General features: G+C 40.8%; 1 protein-coding gene across 5 annotated transcripts; it reads right to left on the bottom strand.

The window, feature by feature from the left end:
* Window positions 1–1,971: 1,971 nt before the first annotated feature.
* Window positions 1,972–22,212, bottom strand: LOC136426032 (dynactin subunit 6-like). 5 transcript variants are annotated; one of them, XM_066414966.1, is made up of 8 exons: window positions 22,094–22,125; window positions 21,586–21,612; window positions 18,004–18,071; window positions 10,446–10,551; window positions 7,467–7,537; window positions 6,879–6,926; window positions 4,190–4,332; window positions 1,972–3,634 (listed from the first exon to the last, which is right to left on the bottom strand). In XM_066414966.1, the coding sequence occupies exons 1-8, from the start codon at window positions 22,108–22,110 to the stop codon at window positions 3,548–3,550; spliced, it is 567 nt and encodes a 188-aa protein (XP_066271063.1). In that variant the 5' UTR covers window positions 22,111–22,125; the 3' UTR covers window positions 1,972–3,547. The 5 variants fall into 5 exon arrangements, with proteins under 5 accessions (XP_066271063.1, XP_066271064.1, XP_066271065.1 ...); XM_066414967.1 differs by lacking the exon at window positions 21,586–21,612 and having other exon boundaries at window positions 22,094–22,212; XM_066414968.1 differs by lacking the exons at window positions 18,004–18,071; window positions 21,586–21,612; window positions 22,094–22,125 and adding an exon at window positions 16,731–16,993.
* Window positions 22,213–22,307: the final 95 nt, after the last annotated feature.

Here is a 22,307-nt window from a genome sequence, read left to right on the forward strand (position 1 = left end):
CCCCTCGGGCGACCATGAGACATGTGCCGCCAACACAAGCCGAGCTGCTCGCTCGAGGGGGAGTGACAGCGAAAGATTGTCTAACACAGAATATTACACAACTACAACAGATAGAAGACGGATAAATCCACTTTGCAGGCATTTATAATATTTTTCTTCGTCAGATTCTCCGACCTTATCGAATACCAACTAAAAGTTCCGTTTAAACTAAACAATTGACCAAGCAATGTTTCATGAAAATGTCAACTTTTAAAGCTGGTAACTTATAGTTTGAATATGTAACTATATAACTTTATGTGCGCTATTTGTTAACATTTGAACAAGAACAACACAAAGTCAGAAGTCTTTGAATTGCGGAATAATTTGGCGTTAAAGTCTTCCAACTTCTGAATGTTTAGAAGTTAAAGCCATTGGCAGCGGCTCCTAGCAGATATAACATGTGCTGCAGATATTTTCGGAAATCGAGTTAGGCGAGCCTTTTCCTTGCAAGAAATAAGTTTATAACAATGTTTATATCATCAGTGTCGACTTCCTAAACATTCTAACCATTTTTATGGTCTCCACTATGGCTTCCTTAGGGGTTATAGATAGCAGAATTTGGCAAAAATAGGGGGGGGGGGGGGGGTATTGGAAAGGAGAGTGAACCCGCGGCCGGGTGCCTGAAGGTAATATTTTCCCTTGGAAACTACCCGGGCAAATGAAACCCCATAAAATTGCCAAACTCCCTGCCAAATCGTTTTCCCTTATTTTCACATTTTTCAGCCAGCGTAGAAATTAAAGACTACCATTTTGACACTGTAGTCTGAAAAGGTCACTTGTCTAGCACAATCATAATAATTCATCATTATAGGACAGGCGCTGTTCATATCATTGAACTGGGCATGCGTGCAACGTAGATGGACACAATTATAGTCATTAAACAACATCGCTAAGAAAGCCACGTCAGCTTTTACAGACAATCTACACAATACTTCCCCCAACGGATGATAAGCTATGGAACTGATGGCTACCGAATTATACTCAAACTCTACCGAACCTATAGGAGGCCCCATGCATCCTCGATTTTAACGGTCTACCTGAACAAGCCCGTACCTAACTGTACCTACTAAGGGGTTCAACCTTCTTAAATTATGAATTTAACAGCAAATTTTTCAATCTTACCCAAAAATACATACATCTGGACTACTACAGACTGGTTTTATCATTGACCAGTGCAGGTTAGGTATACATGTAGGTGTATAGCCTGACTTATGCTAGGGTCACATTTCAAAGCCGGGGCCCGTCCGGGCAGTTTGTCGGAACGATAAGTACGATATAAAAGACAACAAAAGACATAAACGTAAACATTTTTATTCATGAGCATGATTTGTGTATATTTGTTGATATGAATTTTTATTTCACGTTCCCGCAAACAGCCCGGCCGGGCCCCGGTTTGGAAACGTGACCCTCGCATTAATCGCGCTCCTAGAAGCCGGCCCGATGGTTACTGCCCCATAGAGGTCATTAACCTCGGCCAGCAAGAGACTTTGTAAACACAGGCTCTCTCTAGATCTGGTGCAGGTAGACATCAGAAATACCTGCAAAGCTCCAATTGTACCTGCACTTGCATATACAGTGTATTTTGAGCCCTGCATTATGTGTATGTATGTATGTATGTACATGTATCTGTTTACAATGGCTTCCTTTTCGAAAGGAATAACTTGTCTTTACTCTAGGCTCTACCAGCCTCCGCGGGTCGCTGGGAAAATAGTAGAAATTGGCTAAATAGAGTCAATTGTATGAATTGTCGGCTACGGAGAGAGGGTTAAATATGAAACCCTCCATGGCCAAAGTCCCCCGGCAAATGTTCTCCCTATAGCCGGCGTGGTAAGTCTGGTTGAGACTATCTTTATTCGACTTTAAAATCTAAAATTAAGAAAAATTTCAACAAACTAATGACGTCTCGTATACAAATAATAAGGCTCACACATACAGATTTTCATACATTTTTAATCTTTCTTGCTAACCCTTATTCTTCCCAGGGCATTCACATGTACATGCTACAAGCTCATTCTTGATAGTTAACAACAATAATGTAACCAAGGAAAAGTGGTAATATTCAGCTACAATAGTCACTGCAGTACTCAGCATAGGCATCAGCATTCTTGCAAAAAATACAATATTCTTCACACATAGTGACACACACAAAAATTAGTTACTGAACTATATAAGAGAGCTATGGCCATGGAATCGACAACTGTAAGTGGTGAGCGCAATGTTTGTGAAATTAAAGGTCTTATTGTGACAATATTTGGGCATTGTTGCAAACAAATAAATGTGGAGCATAATGATCTGAAATTCTTTATTGATAGAAAAGGGGGTGTTGTCATTGACAACTGAAAACATAGCTCATCACAAAATGTAGTTAACTGTCCAGTGCGGCTCTTTTTATATTGATCCAGAACATTCCGTGGTGGCAAAATGAAAAAGAAAAAAAACAAAGTTGTATTCAACATGGGGTGAGGAAATTTGCAAAACTCTCTGACACAATGATTGCATTGTTTGCATTTCGACCAAATTAGGCTTGTTTAGTGGGACAAGTGACAGAAAAAGGGGAGGTGTCAGCAGACAATGGAGAAATATTGAAGTCAAATTAACCCAATTCTATGGACAGGGAACAAGTTGAGCATTGGTGTAAAGACAACGAACGGTCAAAGATTAGCTGTTCAATACCCAGTGTGGCCGTTTATTCACGATTCACATTTACCGAAAATTTTATACAACAACTGGTAATAAAGTTCACCATAAAGAGTAGTCAAGTCCATGGCTGCGAAAGTCAGCGGTCCATGATCTCAAAATTCTGTTCCACTAAACCAACCAATTGTAATGGCACACCATTTTAATTTCTAATGGTAAACAGAATTTTAAAAAAAATGCTAGATTGGAAAATCAACATGAAAACAGAATCTCAGAGGAAATTTTGTACTTTGGTGCACACAATTTTAGGGAGTGGTCAGGTGCAAGTTTTCACCCCAGCCTTCTGTTATCAGCTTTTTTGCTAAAATCTAAAGAAAAATATGTTAACCAAGAAATTAAATTGGTGTTGCCTAAACCTAGACCTAACATATTTAAAGTCTGTCAGGTTGAAATATGGAGAAAATATAAGGTAGAATATCCCAAAATTTGGGGTCATCATACAGTGCAATGTATATAATTATCTAGCTTACTACATAAACATGTTGATACTTTCTCATATCATGCAACAATGATACTACATAATTTTCTTATGTATACTTTAAAAATCTAAGCTAAAGGACTGGTGAAACAAAGATGGGTGCCGACCAATTCTTGATTAATTTTTGCTCATTTTGCAGCTGCTGCTTTGTATAATCTACAGTATGGTTGCAAACTTTCTCTTTTAACAGGGTGATACTAGTAAGTTATATTGATACACACACTGATGTCATCCATATAATCAAATCAACATGGTCTTTACTAAGTACAGTAAGTAAAATCTTGGGCATCACATTTTTGTAGCTTCTACAACTGACATCTTTGAAGCTTCATGTTACTTTGTCTGTGGCTTCATTTGTTTCCTGAGATGGTGATAGTTGGGGAGAATCTTCATCAGGAAGTCCAGCTGCAGGGTCTGGGGCTGTGGGAAACAGAAGTAAAATGGTGTTAGCTGGACTTGATCAATATCTAGTTTCTCACCACTGTTTGAATTTCTACAGATGAGTTTTACTGGACACGTGGTCTCTGACTGGTGTTCTCATCGGCTGCTGTTCTCATTTCTTTAGACTGTCTAAAGAAATATCTACCTGAGATCTCCAATGTTCTCTGAACTTAACTGGACTGTTTGCCTGAGGTCTCTCACAAGAGTTTTCTATACTGCAGAACTGCTGGCCAGTTGTCTCTCACCAGTGTTGTTTGAACTCCTGGCCTGTGGTATCTCACCAGTGTTTTCAGCACTACAGAAGTGTCAACCTTATAATGGTCTCTTGCCAGTGTTCTCTGATAAAGAACTGTTTACCAATGGTCTCTCCCCAGTGTTTCCTGACTACAGAAGTGTTTAAGTGTGGTCTCTCCCCAGTGTTCCCTGATATATAGAAGTATCTACCCATGGTCTCTTACCAGCATTCCCATTCAAGAGATGAGTTAAAGTCAAAGTGGTCTCTCACTGGTGTTTCAATACACCATACACATTTACCTGTGGTCTCTCCCCTTGGACTCGTCGGACACACTTCTTCCCGTACACGACAGTGTTGTCTGGGATGACCTCCTTAGAACTGACTTCACAATAGGATCCGATGACACACCCACTGCTCAGTTCTGTCTGTCTCCCCACACGAGCTAAAAACAAAACAAAACATCAATTTGGATTTGGATTTTATTTTATTTTATTGGAATTGCAACAGTACAATACACGTGGGACACAGGCAGCTTTTGCTGATGTCGTGACCCACACACATAATGTAGGATTGTAGCCGTTTTTTACACTTGGCTGGAGTGGGGAAAGTCGTGTAAAGTGCTATTTTCCCAAGCTAAGGGCACAAGATCGGTGGCGTCAGGAGATTCAAACCCGGCACCCTTGGGTTCTGGGCCGAAAACCCTGCCGTTACACCACATGCATGACCCCACGATTTCCTCTTCCGTTGCCAAAAAAACTATAATTATAATAAGCTCTGTGCACATTCTAGAATATAGTATGAACTAGTTCTCAATATCGTTGTATTTATCATAATTATATCTATTACCATGTTTATTTGATTATACGGATGACATTCGCGTGTGCATCAATCTTTGTCCATTTCCAAAAATAAAAATAAAAGTTTTCTACCATACTATAATCATGCAAAGCAGTTACAAAATGAACTGGAAAGGCCGTCATTTGCCCCTGAGCAAATACAGCATGTTTCGCCAATACCCCTCCCCATGCAAAAATGGGCTGTCGCAAAATAATACCTGGGCAAATTGAAATGTAATGAAAGTAGAATGGCAACATATTCGGGAAAATGCAGGATATTCCCCTCCCATTTCCTGCACCTGAAATATGACATCCTTAGCATTGACTGTAAGGGCCTTATGAAGTTTCTGCATAACTTATGCAAATGATATTTTACGGCAAGGGAAATACACATTAAGGCACCAATTACGCAAATGAGGTCCTCATTAGCATAATTTATGGCCAGGTGTGATTACCTTTCCTAAAGGTACCTACATCTGAAATCTGACATCTGCAGCTTTTCCGGTAAGGGATTACAAGTTTATGCATAAATCATGCAAATGAGGTCCTCATTAGCATAATTTATGGCCAGGTGTGTTCGCCTTTCCTAAAGGTACCTACATCTCAAAGATGACATCCGCAGCTGTTACCGTAAGGGAAATACAACTTCATGCATAGATTATGCAATGTAGGTCCTCATTAGCATAATTTATTGTCAGGTGTATTCACCTTTCCTATAGGTACCTACATCTCAAATATAACATCCTTACCATGTAACATAAGGTACATATAACTTTCTGTTATACCATTAGTACAGCTACCACCTCACATCTGCTTGGTTTTAAGCCCCAGACAGGGGAAGTGTAGGAGGGCTTATGTTACAATATGACCTAGTTCTTGCTGGCGCCGACACAAAATGACCAAAAATTCCATTAAAAAATGGCAAAATAAATCATTTTGAAGTAGTGTATGCCAAAAAAAATAATGGGGTCCTTTGGGTAAATATCCAATGCACAACTACAATGTACACCAAATTTCAGGTCCTTATGTTTCAACACCACGGCACTGGAGGCCATCATGTGCGACTTTTGTCTGAAAATGACCAAAAAACCTCGATAAAATCATTTTAAAACCTTATATCAAAAAAATTAAAAAAGGGTCTAGGGGTATACATGCACCCTACCTGCATACTAAATTTCAGCTAATTTGGTCGACGGACGACCGAGAAGAAGCGATTTGAAGATTTGACAGCAGAAGGAGGAGAAGGAGGAGAAGGAGGAGAAGAAACCTGCCAAAAACAATATGTTTCGTTGGCGAAACATAATAAATATATGCCGTCAATTGCAAACAGATATTTCAGAACACGAATACTAATGTCATAGAAGGCCAAGGTCAAAGAAGAAGATGTGAAATAACAAAGATGAAGAATCCATGATTTGGTATGACATTCTCTGTGTGCTCAGTTGTTTGTGCAACCTTCCTGACCACATAGATTTCATAATGAAGGTACATGTAGCTTTTTTTATGGCCAAATGTTTTCTTTATTCGCACGCTCGCATCAGTTTTGGGGATCCCAGAGGATGTCATTCATAGAATCAAATCAACATGACCTACATGTACGGTACACAATGTACATGTACTTGCAATTAGCACTAATGCATGTATTTGCAATTAACTTTATTTCATTGCTGTAATTGACTTTACGTCATACCTGGGCCGCGAAAACGTTTGATATCGGTGTTCCGCATAGTGTGATAATTTTCCGTATCACACGGGGTTCTACTTGTATCACATGGGCTTCCATAGAATATTTAGAATGCACTTCGCGTGCGCCGGTTGCGCCGCTGTCGAGAATTCAAATACCAGATTTGGAGATTGGAATCAATGTTACAATTTTTTATTCGAGGATACAAAACTCCCTCAACTTCTGTCGCATTCCGCATAGAAATATGTTTTTTCGGGTGGGCATGACATAAAAAGAATTATACAACACAGTGTATTCCGTATCACCCTCGTTCCCAGCACTCCCGTGGGTCGGATCGCCCGGCGGCCAATACGACCCGCGGTCGGGCTGGTACCTTGGGCAATACGGAATACACTGTGTTGTATTCTATTATGTATTCAGGTTTATTGTTTATGACAGTATCATTCAAGAATAGGACCGCATACCAACCTTTTGCTTCCACAACATTGTTGTCTCCTATTCTGAGTGACTCGCAATCTGTAAAATTGGTTAAGGACTAAATCTAAAGACATAGCATCAAGGATTCTTAGACCTCCCAGCATAATCTTAAGATTTCCTAAACAAACTTTAAAACTTAATATAGTATTTACATTTCTGATTCAAAAACACAATACAAACAGACCATAATGTTCTTTACGGGTTCCCTTTCCGCTAAACAAAGATCGCTAAATAAAAGTTGAGCTACCAACATTGGATTTGTGTAACCCTTGATTTTACAATTAGAAGATGATGCACAGTAATTATTAGAAGAGTGTTCCAAAAATATCATGGACAACAAAACACACAGAACATGGAAAAAACATGACATTGTTCTTTATCAATAAAACAGTTATCTATATCTATAACAGTTACTGTATCTGTATCCATATCTATATTCTATATAATTATTTTATTATCTATATCTATATAATTATTCTGCTATCTATAGCTACTAGTATCTCTATACTATAGCATCTATTTCTATTTCTATATCTATACATGTAAGACTTGTAGTGTGACTGACAACGCAAAGGATACTGCAGCCGACTTCAAACACATTGTTGACTCCTATCTCCATTGTTACTGGCTCCGGAGCTGTCTTGTCAGCTCTGAAAATAAACACAGAAATGTGTTAGGCACTTCTACATTGTAATGTGGTAGCAATATCAATTGTTCTGTCATACAGCCGAGGGCAAGCGGTACTCTACAACTTCCTCCGCAACAAGATAGCACGCGACATAAAACAAGGAAAGGAGACGTACTATCTCGATCATGCATATGTACAGCATATGAAGAAGTCCAGTCCGGCCGAGTGGCACAAGGCTATCAGGCGGATAGCAGACTGGACAGCCCCTTCTTCGTCTATCCTAGTGCCTGGGATAGGACCATCCGACAAAGAGGGCGCAGCCAACGCCATCAACAAGCACTTGGCGTCCATTTGCCAGGCTCTGAGCCCATTGGACTACAGTAAGCTTCCATCCTTCCTGCCGGCTAGAACACCACCACAAGTCAACCCATGGGACATGTACAATAGGTTGAAACGGGTTAAGGTGTCAAAAGCCCCTGGCCCGGATCAGATGCCACCGAGACTCATCAAGGAGTTCGCCTATGAGCTGTCCACACCGCTAACAGACATCTTGAATGCGTCTCTCAGGGAGGGAAGGGTACCGCCCGAGTGGAAGGAGGCTACAGTCGTTCCTGTTCCAAAGAAGCAGCCAGCCGACCTGGACAATGTCCGACCTGTTTCCCTCACAGCTCAGTTTGCCAAAGTGTGTGAAGGGTTTGTGTCTTCATGGATTCTGTCTGACATCTCCTCCCAAATAGACCCCAAGCAGTTTGGAAATTTAAAAGGATGTTCGACTACACACTGCGCCTCATTGACCTGCTGAACTTCTTTTTCGCTGGGATCGAACGGAAAGCGTCAGCTGGCACGCTAATCCTTACTGACTTTTCTAAAGCTTTCGACCGGGTATGCCATAACACCGCCGTCAGTAAACTCATCAGCATGGGAGCAAGACCATCGCTCATCCCTTGGCTCTGCAGCTTTATGTCTTGTCGTAAACAGCGTGTCCGCTACCAGGGAGCACTGTCGGACTGGGAGTTTCTTACATGTGGGGTAGCCCAAGGAACCCTGTTAGGACCTCTTGTGTTCCTGGTAATGATAAACGACTTTAAACCTGCAACCACAAACTCACACTGGAAGTACGTTGATCACGTTAACCTTGGGGAGATGAGAACATCAGCAACAACGTCGACCCTCCAGACAGACCTCGACAACCTTGAGATCTGGTCAACAAACAGCCACATGATGCTCAACCCCCAAAAATGCAAGGCAATGCATTTCCGTTTTATGCGCCACCCCCCGCAAGTACCGGCACTCACCCTTGGAGGAGTACCCCTCACCATCGTCACACAGGCCAGGTTGTTAGGGTTACACATAAGGTCAGACTTGCGGTGGGACAACCAGGTGAACGAGATGGTGTCTAAAGGCAGCAAGCGACTCTTTCTCGTCAGTAGGCTGCGCCGATCCGGCATACCTACGTCTGATCTCGTCACCATCTACTGTGGATACGTCAGACCCATACTAGAGTATGCCACCCCCTGCTGGAGTGCAGCGCTCACACAGAAACAGTCCGACGCCCTAGAACGTGTTCAGAAACGGGCCTGCAGGATTATACTAGGACGGACTTACAACTTATACACTGCTACCCTGAACCAGCTTAACCTTCCAAGACTGTCAACTAGAAGACAACAGTTATGCACCGACTTTGCTGCTAAACTAGAACAGTCCCCACGTTTTCGCTCCTGGCTTCCGCCCACCCGTGGTCAGCAACATGGCAGAAACCTTCGGAACGCGAGCCGCTATGGACAACCCTCTGGCACAAACCGTTACACCAGAAGCGCCATTCCGGCCATCATCAGACTTTTAAATGAACTCTAGAGAACATTGTTACCACATTTTCCTAGCATTGTTTGTCCCGAGGCAATCCCTAAGAGAGTGATTGTGAAATATTTTAAATGGTCTAAGTAAATGTTTTAACTGATATTGATTGTCTAAAAACTTTTAATCGATGCCTGAAAGCTGTGTAAACTACAATGAACTATGTTTTATTTTGCCTCGCAATTCAGCCTCGTAATGGCTGCCATGAGGCTTGTCTGTCATGATGATGACAAAATAAACCAGTCTACTACATTATGTACAACTGTGTTATAACTTATGGGTCTATAAAGCATTAAAAACTAAATATATTCAACAACAATGATACAAGTAGCATCATTTATTTTGTATAAAAGACACACAAATACCGGTACCTTTGTGCCAAATATACAACCTCCTGCTATTGAATATCACTGTGACACCATAAAAAGATCAGTCTTCAGACCTTAAGGTTTTTTGTTGAACTTGGTTATCCAATGGTATGACTGGCAAAGGCGTTACAACAAACGTAACAACCAGTTCAGAATATCACTCTGCAGTTGGCAAGAAAGATACTTTTGAAAAGCAAATACTGCTAGCCTTAACGATTGTGATTACATGTAATTAGGAGATATAATTACAATATCAGATTTTCTTTTACGGCTTTAAAAAATAAGTATTTCTTGGGCCACTGTGCTGTATTTTAACTGGGCTCTAAACATGAACACATATATGTGCATTAGCCTAAATCGTGCTCCTATAGCGGCTGGCCCACTGTAACCGCCCCCTCGGTGAGGGGGTCATTAACCTGTGCCAGAGAGCTTGTGTAAACACAGGATGTGCATGAACAGCATATAACCATGCATTTAACAGACATGAAATTCAGTAAAGACACTTTTACAAACTCCTTCTTACAATTAGTTCTGAGGGGAGCAGCAAATACAATGTACATATTATATATTGTAAAGAGATATTAAGAAAATGGTTCAAGCAAATATTTCATACAGATTCATTGTAAGTTGTAGTGTTAGTCTGGTTAGGTTGACCTAGATATGTCAGAGACATGGTGTCAATCACAATCATGTATGGTGACCTCTGACCTGTTGATAATGAGAACTTGTTCCTCGATCAGGTTGCTCTCCCCTATGACGATTGGTCCTCCTTCAGCGATGATGCGTGCTTTGGGATGAACCACTGTTCTGGAACCTGAGGGGGGGGGGGATAAAAAACAACAACATCAGATTCTACTTCTTCAAATGAAAAATGTTCCATTTCTACTTTTTATTTGTCACTGAACATAATTTTCAACAGCCTGCACTTAACCAACCTGTCCATATACTGGGTATATCAATTGTAAGGTTTTATTACAAGTTCTTGCCCATATGCTAATTGCAAGTTCATGTAACACTACGAAAGGAGGGACAGACAATGATGAACAGTATAGCATGTGACTACACTAGTCTAACTACTGACACTAAGTTCTAACTTATTGAGTTCGGCTTCTTTTTCCGAGACAGTGGAAGACGAATGATCCCACTTTTTCTGTAATGTGTGGGTTTTGTAATGTTAAGAGGATCCGAGAGTCGTTTTCTTTTTGTCTGTAAACGTGGAGAAATTAGGATCGAAAATGGTGGCCTCTTTAAACAGCTCATTTCTTTCGTGATCGTAGAAGGGGCAACATGTGGATTTTTGTTTGCTGTACTGACTACTACCACATGTAAAATAACAAACAATTTAAAGAACTGAAATGGTCTCTAATCAGTATCCAATGTGATTTTTACTTCCTGCAATCTTTCTGTAGCACCAAGCCAAAAATATCAAGAGCAAATAAGGAAAGATAAGATAATCAGTGCTACAGCTAAAGTTTGTTTAGTGCAGGTTATTCTTTTGCAGACAGGACGAAAGAGACTCAGCAGATTAAAAAAAAGTATAACATGTTCGGATTTCAAGCTAGGTGATTTTAAATGGCACCCATAGTGCATACAGATAAAAAGAAAAAAAGGATTTCGAGCCCTCCATGGATGGTCTTTTTGCTTCTGTACATGCAGAAATGTTGGTGGGGGGGGGGGGGATTTTATTTCATGGTAGGGAAAAACGGAGTGTTTGCGTGGTTTTGAGTTCGCGGTTGAAACAATAGTAGCGCTACCATCACATAATGGATCGGCTATTTGCGGTGGTTTTATGTTCACGGTAAAGAATTCGCAGTGAAAAACACAAACATAGAACCACAAGTTCTGCATTTACAGTACTTGTTTGTTACCTAAGATAAAATCACATTCCTAAGGGGCCCACCCGACCAACCAGCCCCTTGTATGAGGGGACCAATCAGCATCTGACAGCAAGACTGTGTACATTTGTATAACACAATGTGTACAGTCTATAGTTGTCTATCAGGTATGTGACGTATTGTCTGTCAGGTATGTTGTTGTCTATCAGAGACAATAGACAGGTACGACACACCTGGTTATACAACTGAGTCATGAAATAAATCATTTGCAGTTGTGGTGCCCCCCTCCCCCGGAAGAAAGAATATGTTTGGGGAGGGGGGCACCCCTCTAAAATCAAGATGAACCCTTGTTTATTTCTTCACAAATATAGAGCTGTCATTAAACTTAGCTTACAGACTACCAGATTCTCCTAGGATTGTCGCTCCTCCAGTGAAAAATATGTTGGGAAGTTGTCGCCCCCCAAAATCGAACTGAAATCTGACCAGAACTGAAACTCAGCATGACAAGATTTCAAAATTGTTGAGGGTGAGCATGCGCCCAGACCCCCCTAGGATTGTTGTGCCCTTGACCCCTGACATGGTGAACATTTGGTCAGCAATATCTTGACTATCATACATACATTAACACACACACACACACTCACACACACACACACACTCACACATACATACATAATCAAAGAAAAATAAATCGACAGTGCTCTAATTCAATAAATGCCTTTTGTATTAAAAGAATTGTCTACCAATACAATATGATAAAATCTATCAAATCATTAAGTTTAGCATATTTTTTTCCAATAATCCATAAGTCAGTTGAAGTGTAGTTTACAATTTTGCTATTTTCGAGTCATCTTGGCTTTTATATCATACATATCATTCACAAGCTTGTACATGAAGCAATATATCAGCTGAAACAGACATGTCAGTTCTGTTTCTTATGTTGACATTTTTACTGAACTTTAACTTCACGGTGGCAGCAAGTGTCCAAAATAAACTCTATTCTTGAAACATTTGCAGAGGTTTCATTTTTGTTGCTTTTGAGGTGACCTCTGTAATATAATGACAATGTTTTTGTATGACCACTGTACTTACAATTGTTAACCACAGATTTAAAACACCTCCTAGTATACCCAAACTGCAATAACACCGATTATAGTAATCTAGACTAGAGCTTAATACTTAGATAATATTCAAATGAAACAGCCCATGACAAGTCTCTGTGTCCGCTCAAATGTTTTATATTCACTTGAAGTCAAAACTCAGCCCACTTCCCTCTAAGTTCTCTTTATACTTTGCATCAAATGCTGCGCTTTGTTCATCGGTGAACATCGATTTCCAGTCTCCGGTGACGCCCTTCCGCGCGATGACACTCCTACAGCTGACGTTAGTCGCCTTGTCGTAAACGACTTTCATGTTGCGAAACGTACAGGCCTCCACGATGCTTGCTACTTGGTCTTCTTTCAATTCCGCCTCTAGGAAAGTCGCGATTTTCTCAACGGCTTCTTTCGTGTTTTTCTTCATGTCTTCGTACTTCAGGAAGAGAAAGTGTGGGTCGTTACGCATCTGCCACCAGCCGAGAACGTGACGGTAAAAATCGCCGTACTCCCACCGTCCGTTGAGGAAGTCGTCGGCAAACGTTTCCCAGTCGTTCTCGTTATATCCGAGCTTCGTTGCGAAGTGGTAGTACGAGACGACGGTATCTTTTGGGTTACGCATGACGGAGATGATTTTCGTGTTCCCCTTCGGGCTGGCAACCCCGCGTGGAGCGAACTCACGGTGTAGGTGCGTACAGATCAGTCGCGGCGATGGCTTGTCCTCCAGGAAACGGTGAATTGTCCACATCTCGTCTCCGACTTTGTCGTCAAATTCCAGGATTCGTCCCGGCGCTTCTTGATCAATGGTGGCCTCCGAGGTTTTCCCCGCGGCTTGCATAACGTTGTTCACGATTTCCGCACACCAATGGTTCCCGGCTTTAGGGAACCCCACAACGACGACATCGTCGTCTCGGACGTGGAAATCTGGCATGGCGTCTAGGTTTTCCTTCGGCGCACAGCCTGGGAAGATGGTCCCCTTGTACTCAAAGAGCCATGGCTTCTTCTCCTCAATTTTACCAGCCATGTTTTGTTCGGACTTTGTTTCTTTCGCTTCAAATTGATTTGGATCAACTTAGTTGTACTCATCTGACATACTCTGTGAGCTGAACACTGCAAGAAAAAAACACAAATTTCAATCTTTCTTGAAATCTACTTGAATCAGAGGAATATGATTAAAGATAATTATAGAAATATTTATCAAATCCTAGCCGAGAGACAAGAGAGAATGATACGAATGACTTATTAGAGCTAAGAGTTTTGAAAGAGATTAAAAATGTTTTGAAAATTGTTATCTTTTTCTCTCAATTCACTTGTCTAATTCCATTGTGCTTCCTTCTGTGAGCAATTTGCAAACATACCCCCCCCCCCCACACACATTATTATAACATACTGGATTCTGCTGTTCTGAAGTCCTGAACAAAATAGATCACATAACAACACCATACCGACCATCTTGACACTTAGAAATAAGCGGTCAGATGTTTCAGAGTTCGCTAATTCTTTCCTCAGTGACTGAGAAAATTATCCAACACAATCATGTACAACAGGTCCAACAAGTCTCAGAGGTATGAATTATTGAGAGGATGGATAACAATGTTTTTGCAGACACAAGCAGGATCTACATACATTGTACTACCGTATTTTCTCAATTTAAGTGTGCACCCCAATTAAAGTATGCACCCCTGATTTGGGGCTACTTACAGACAGACTTGCAGAACTGAAACGTAAAGTCAACAACCTCAAATAAAGTACGCACCCCTTCTCCACTGATCTTGAACACATTTTTAACAGGATAAATTCAAATTTATGGTGTTCCTTCTATTATCTCCAGGGCATTTTCCTTATATCAAGGACTTCTACATAATGCCATTCCTTAGATTCATAAAATATTCTCTTGTTTTACTCCGCCAGCATCGTCTCTGCAAACTTGAGGATTGCCTACGACAAGTTACAAACTTCACAAATTGGCAGGTATTGAGCCATGCATTGTTGCACCGCAGCTGGGTTCCTGGTTTGATTAAGCAAGGGTTTGAGTTTGAGGTCCTTTTCCAATTTGTCCTGGCAATAACCTCAAATAAAGTACGCACCCTGACTTTAGCAATGATTTGTGGTGCCTTTTGAATTTTGAAATGTATCAAAAGTGTGTACTTTATTCGAGACAATACGGTATATATAATCGACAGCTGAGTTTTCAGTGACTGTCTGTCATCTTCCTCAGGGCAATACTGATTGTATATAGATCCTGGTTGTGACCAAAGAACATCAATTTGTTCTCCAGTTATTTTCCAACCTGATGAAATTTTTCACATATTTTCTAATGAGGTCAAGACAATTACAGACAGCTCTTTGCTTTCAAAACACAGAAGTTATAATAGACAGCAGATGCTGTCTGAAATATCTGACCGTTTACAAATTAATCTATCCAGTTTGCTTCAGTTAGTATTTCACTTTTGTACACGTAGTGTGTATCTTTTACCTGACATGTATGTCCAGATTTCATTAAGAAAAATCAAATTCGTTCCCACCTCTAGATCTTGCAGGCCACACAGATCTATTTTCTTGTTTTTGACAATTTTTGGGAGCGTAATGTAGCTAGTCAAGGCAAAATAGAAAAAAATTGAAGTTCTGCTGCAGTACCAAGGTCACATACCAGGGGGCCCAAAATCGACCTTGAATTTTGGCATCACAACATCCGCCCAAATACCAAATATCATTGTAATCCATCAAGAGGCTCTTGAGTTATGCTGACTGGAGTGGTGCGGAAACACAAACAGACAAACAAACAAACAGACAGACACACCCAAAACAATATCTCCATTTTTCATGGAGATGATAAAACATACAATTGCCACTACAGAATCCACACAGACACAGCCAGTTCATAACAGTCATGCTTACCATCAATGTTGGAGATCTAAAATTAAGTGGGATGGGGTCTCCCACCTATGTTCTTCCACTGGGCCACTCTGGTCTCCTCTGACTGAGCTCATTGGTCCTTTTGAAAACTTTGGTATGATACGGGTGAAAACTGAAGGTACATTTGTTACATATACCAACATTTATGTACTTTACCATGACTTTTATCATTTGTGATTGTGGAAATTAAGTCAGGATTTGATTGTTGTTGCTGATTGGTGGTATGATCATTTTTTATTAAATCAATTCTAAATTCATATACAAAAAGGACTATTTTTCAGCGATTTGAATGAGTCCGACATTACAGCAGAATATAGAGTAAACTGTATTAATGTGAATATCTTATATCTTAAAGTAATTGATTAGAATTACTTTCGTATCATTTTGATCCATAATTAACCAATTTTCAGACATTGTTTCATCTTTATCAATTTTCAACAGTGACTGATTTGCAGATTTTTTAGGTGACAGACACAAAAAATACAGTGTGGGTCGGTATCAGAGTGATTACAGGAAGACAAGGGTGATTCAATCCCTTTTGCTAAATCTTCATTAAACTGACCACACCTCAAAAACATACAGTAGTGGGTAGGGCAGTGGTCGTACAGACTGGACATTTAAGCCCAACAGACCGGGCATTGGTCAAACTGGTCGGACATCGGTCAAGCAGGCTGGATGTGGACCCAAAGAGCTCAGGACATTCACTGCAGCATAGTCTTGCATGGAAAAATGCTAGTACAGTACCTAAGTTGCCAGGTCCATGGTTTACGCTCGTTCTCATTTAAATGTACACATTTTGTAATCTCCGTTACCGTTAGAAGTAAGACGTTCCTGACATTAGGATATGCCACATATAAGGTACCAAACTGCCGTTTTTAAAAGCTAGAAAAGTTTTAAGTCGTCATAGAAACTACAGTTTGACATCTTATAAGTGGCATATCCTAATGCCAGGAACGTCTTATTTCAATCGGTAACGGAGATTACAAAATGTGTACATTTAAATGAGAACGAGCGTTTAATCACACAAGTCCTAGTACTAGTAGTAGTAGACAAGTAGTACTAGTATACTTTATCCAAGCCAATCGAACGATGCTAAAATCGCATCAGTGATCATCTTAGGGAATGGCTCTCCCATCGCTCTGCCTATACTATAGTGATGTCACTCTTCCACACATACATGTTGTACATTATACCTAATAGTGATGTCAACCTTCCACACACACATTGTACCTAAAGTGATGTCACCCTCCCACACATACAGTACATGTACCTATAGCAGCTATAGTGATGTTACCCTCCCACACATATCTACTAGTATACTATACCATGGAGTGCCAACTACTTCAAGATGACTTAACCCGTCTTCAAGAATGGGCCATATCTTGGCAGCTCAAGTTTCACCCAAGTAAATGCACGGTGCTCCGAATCGGCTCTAATTCTAAACATCCTGACTTCACATACCATATGATGGATCACACTAGTAAATCAGTTTATCTAGAGTCCAGTAGCCATGAGAAAGACCTTGGGATCACTACAGACCGTGACCTGTCTTTTGAGAAGCATGTGACTTTGGCCGTATCTAAAGCCAACAAAATGGCAGGTTTGCTCTGGAGAACCTTCTCACACATCAACAATGTCATGTTCGTAACTCTATACAAATCCCTTGTGAGGCCTCACCTTGAATACGGAGCACCAATATGGTCACCCGGTACGTGGAAAATGGTGGACATGGTGGAAAATGTACAGAGGAGAGCCACTAAGAGGGTACCAGGCCTGCGAGATTTAACCTACGAGGAAAGACTGCGAACATTGAAACTACCAACTCTGCTTTACAGAAGGCTACGAGGGGACTTAATTAACACCTTTAAATATGCACATGGGCTGTTCAACACCGCCCCATGCATACCTGAGATACAATCTGAGGCTAGGACAAGAGGCCATAGCTTACGGCTAACAAGAACATTTACAAAAACAAACAGGAGGTTGCTGTTCTTCAAACACAGGGTGGTTCCCTGGTGGAATGGACTCCCAGAAGAAGTAATCAACGCTCCCTCAGTTAATGCCTTCAAAGCCAGATTCGACAGGTACATGAAAGTTCACCCTGTTAAGTACAACCACAGAGCTTTGGAACATCCACACAAACTCACCATGACAGTTGAGTGAAAAGGAATTCAACAATGAAGAGCGGTCTAAACTGGAACAGTCCTACCTGACCGAAAATTCTACTCTACTCTACTCTACATAGTGATGTCTCCCACCCACACATACCAATTGTGATGTTACCCTTCCACACATACCAATAGTAATGTCCCCCTCCCACACATACCTATAGTGATGTCCTTCTCCAACACATACCTATACTAGTAGTGATGTTACCCTGTCACACATACCTATAGTAATGTGACACCCTCCTAGACATACCTATAGTGATGTCACCCTTTAGCTCAGCCTCCGTACACACCACTGCACCTGGCATCACCTTCACCTGACTGGGGGAGGGGGAGACAGTTTTAATGTGCACATATCAATGTGAAACTAGAGGATATGTGTGGGATTCTATACCTGAACATATACATGTACAAGTTAACATATGAAGACAACTGGTCACTTCTTAGCGTTCTTGGATGAGAGGTTACAAACATTGAACACATTTTAAAGGAACTTTTTCAGACTAACTTTATTAGCAACTGCTGACTCAATTTTTTCTCTTGCTAACTTTAAATTTGTGGTTAGCAAGCGAAAAAATTGAGCCAGCTGTTACTGTGGAGGATGGTACCCAGGCTACAACTCCATGTCTTCTAACTGGTGTATTTTAGACTGAAAACCAAACCATCAGGACATCCCTGGTATCTCTACATAGCCACTAGGGGTGGGTACCGATACCGTGTACCGGTACAAAACCAGTATTTCTTAATGGACCGGTCCAAAAAAAAAGGTCCGTAAAAAATCAGTGGACCGGCCTATGGACCGATTAAAAAATTCATAGTACCAGGCAACCAGCAGGTGGCCACAAAACTGGTCTAAGAAAATACAAAACAGCATATTTAATTTAACGAGTCGTTTTCGAAGACGTTAGCTGTGAATCATATCTAGAAACACTTACAGGATGAGTAAACAGACGGCGAGGAGAGTATAGTTATAATTTTGAGACAAAGTGCAAACCTAAGAAATTATGTCGTTCCAGACATGACGTTTGGAGACTTTTACGTGTGTCTCGCTCTCCAAAATATGATGTACTGCGACACTACTGTAATCAGGTACAGGTACAGGTACAGGTCCGGACCTGGACCTGACCCTCTGGACCTGGACCTGGACCGGACCTGTATTTTATGTACCAGTACCCACCCCTAATAGCCACAGTGACTGCTGGAGGGGTTGTTTTGCTTACTTACACATTAGCCTATACTATAGAGTTGAGACTGTGTATAAGACTGCAAGCAAGAGAAGCCCTATAACAGTCGTCGCAGCAAATCTCTACAGTGCTGTGGGTGGTAGCACAAATGATTTTTCCAGGGTTGGTTTCAAGTACTAGTACTATGGGTTAAGTGCTGCATACCTAAACCCTGGACCTAATCTGGACTGGACCTAATGCTGCAAGCAAGAGAAGCCCTATAACAGTCGTCGCAGCAAATCTCTACAGTGCTGTGGGTGGTAGCACAAATGATTTTTCCAGGGTTGGTTTCAAGTACTAGTACTATGGGTTAAGTGCTGCATACCTAAACCCTGGACCTAATCTGGACTGGACCTAATGCTTAGGTTCAAGTCCAAAAAATAACTAAATGTCTGGAAACAAGTCTGGACTTGCAAAAAAACCTCTCACTTATACTCTTCTTTTTGTTTTAAACCATCTGAAACCTGTCTTAGTTCGTGACATTTGGACTAGAAAAATATGACAACATAGCTGTTTTTGTGTCTATAAGTTAAACACAAAATTTCAGTTATAGCATAACTGAAATTTTGTGTTGACTACTAAGTACTGACTGTATATGATTTCGCATATACAGTTTTCAAATTGCATGTAAAATATATGCCAATATGCAATTTCACATGTAACGTTGGGTAACATAAATTCGTGGGGTACTTAAATTCGGGATTTTTCGAAAATGGGGTATTTAGGGATATGTGCTAGATGCAACATCAGTAGTACCGCTAGAAATGAAAACTTGACAGACTAACGTATTCAGTACACTGTCTGAAAAGCTTCGATAAGCATGCATTAGAAGGCGACGAGGACAAAAACTCTCCGTCCCTTATTGGAACAGTCTGAGGGCTTCGTGGGAGAATCACACTGCATCGTTGTCGGCTGGTTTATAAGACAAATGTCACACCCGCTTCCTGCTAAACACAATCATTTACAAGACAACTTATTTTCTTAAAATTGCTGACCTGCAATTGGACTCTAAGTGTGATGAATCATCAAAACCCCTCTTTGTTGCTACAACCTACGGCACGTGTATTTTCCCGCCGCCATATCATTACCCAGAATCCTGTTGTCAAGCAGACGACAAAGGTTTGTGAGGAACACTTTTTTGTCTAAATGTTGCGTGTGATTGTGGACTGAGGACGATATTTTCCTCAAAGTTTGCTCCTAACACAACAAGGAATACATGGACACAGTAGTATTATCAATGCTACGGCATCCGGCTAACTTTCCATGAATAATGTACACGTTGCCATGACGGTGGATGTCGACTTTGACGTTCTATAGCTACCGACTCAACACACGGGTTGTTCCCGTAGGCCTGATGTGTGCGGTACGGCCGTTTTTCCGTGTATTTTTTAACTTGGACACGTCTATATCCATAGCACTCTCCTCAAGCCAAGAATGGAACGAATAGCTGCTGTATAAAATGTAATTAGCGGCAAGATATTCAAGACGAATCTTCTCTCCCGAATTAATGTTCACCCCTGTCCGACATCACCGTAATTGTGCGTGCGGCGGACGGCAGATTCAAGTTGAAATATTATGGTGTCAGCACGACTAGAGACAAAATCTACCATATATATGATTAGTGTAAAGATAGTACATGATACTGACAGAATAATAGAAAAAAAGGATGGTTTATTGTTCTGCTAGATTGATTTCAGTCAACCATTATCGGAAAAATCCCGAATTTATGTTACCCAACGTTACATAACAGGAAAAAGTATCTTGGGTTCAGGTTCATGGGTTCAGGTCCAGACTTATATATATAATTCTGGACCTGAACTTGAACCTCTGGATCTAAATCCGGACCTGAACCTGAGCATGGGTTTAGGTACACACCACTAACTATGGAAGAGCAGTTATTATTAAAGGTGCCCTAAGCAATATTAGGGCACTGAGAGTTACATATTCAAAATCAATCTTTTTCTGATTTCTATCCATAGTAAGTTTAGATAACACTATCCCATCGCATATTGACCATCATGGAGCAAAAATGCAATGCTGTTGTGTGGTGGGAACTCATTGAAAATCTGAGTACTTGGAGGCCAGCCATCATTTCAAATCTTCCGAACATGCACGATTCTGACCGATAAGTCCCGAACGCTTCCAAAGAAATAATCACATGGTCATGGCTAAATGTGCTTGGGTATTGTGACGTCACGCGGCCGGAAGTTACCGAAAATTGTCGACAGAAAACGGTAATATAATACGGCTGGATTCTGGGCTAATTTTTTGGGGGACCCAATAAATAAAAGACTCGTTTTGTGGCTTGCTTCTGTGCTATTTTTAAACGCCCAAAGTATGAAATAATGATGCAGATGTGCTAATATGGGGTAGTAAATGTCAATTTCAATTTCACCAAACAGAATTGTTTTCCCCAGGATATTTCAAGTTTTACCCCCTGAAATCGCTTAGGGCACCTTTAACAGGCCAGGCTTACGCTTAGAAGTAGGACTGGGGCCGGTAAAACACAGAAACAAGACGGGCCAGGGAGAATGGTTACCAGGCTACATGTAGGTATATCTTGCTACATGACAGTATATATACTGATTGAAGACAGCACGCTGTGAGCCTACCTGTGTCTTTTCCTCATGGGGCTGTGACTACCATGGTAGCATAGGACAGGTGTACATGCATTCGTTAGCAACAGGTTTTAAAAGAGCACTATAACATATCTACTTTATTGTTGTGCTAGCAAATGATCTGTATGCTAGAAGGTGGGTATATCAACTTTTAATACATTTTTTTACAGCACTTACAAGAAAGTCTGAAATATGACTTATACAAGTGTTGAAAGATCAAACAAGGTGAAAACTAGACTGGTATAATTTTGATTAAACGATAGATGGGTAAAGAAAAATATTGATTGCAGGATATCCGGATGCGAGAGAGGGAGGGGCCGAAAAATTGTATTTTGCAGCTTAATTTTAGCTGTCATTCTAATGTCCTTAACATCCAGGGAACATCCTACGGTATCCTTAGGTACGCCAATTTATTCTATGAAAGTTAAGATGCTCTGATCGTGGATCTACTGTCTCAAAAAATGACTAAAACCGGTTTAATTTCTGACAGCAAAATTCTTACCTCTTTTGCGCCGCCATGATGATGATGATGATGTCAGTTCACTAATGAACCGTCAGGTGGCGCAGTTTCACAGTAACATTACGCAATGCATGTTCGTATAAAATCGGTATTCTCCGGTAAACTCCGTACGGGAGTATCGGAATTTCGACCAATCACACATCAAGTATTTTCATACGTCATAACTCGGGTATGTTCGGTAATCATCGTGACCAAT

This window comes from Branchiostoma lanceolatum, chromosome 19 (assembly GCF_035083965.1).
Source record: "Branchiostoma lanceolatum isolate klBraLanc5 chromosome 19, klBraLanc5.hap2, whole genome shotgun sequence".
In the NCBI taxonomy this organism is placed as follows: Eukaryota; Metazoa; Chordata; class Leptocardii; order Amphioxiformes; family Branchiostomatidae; genus Branchiostoma; species Branchiostoma lanceolatum.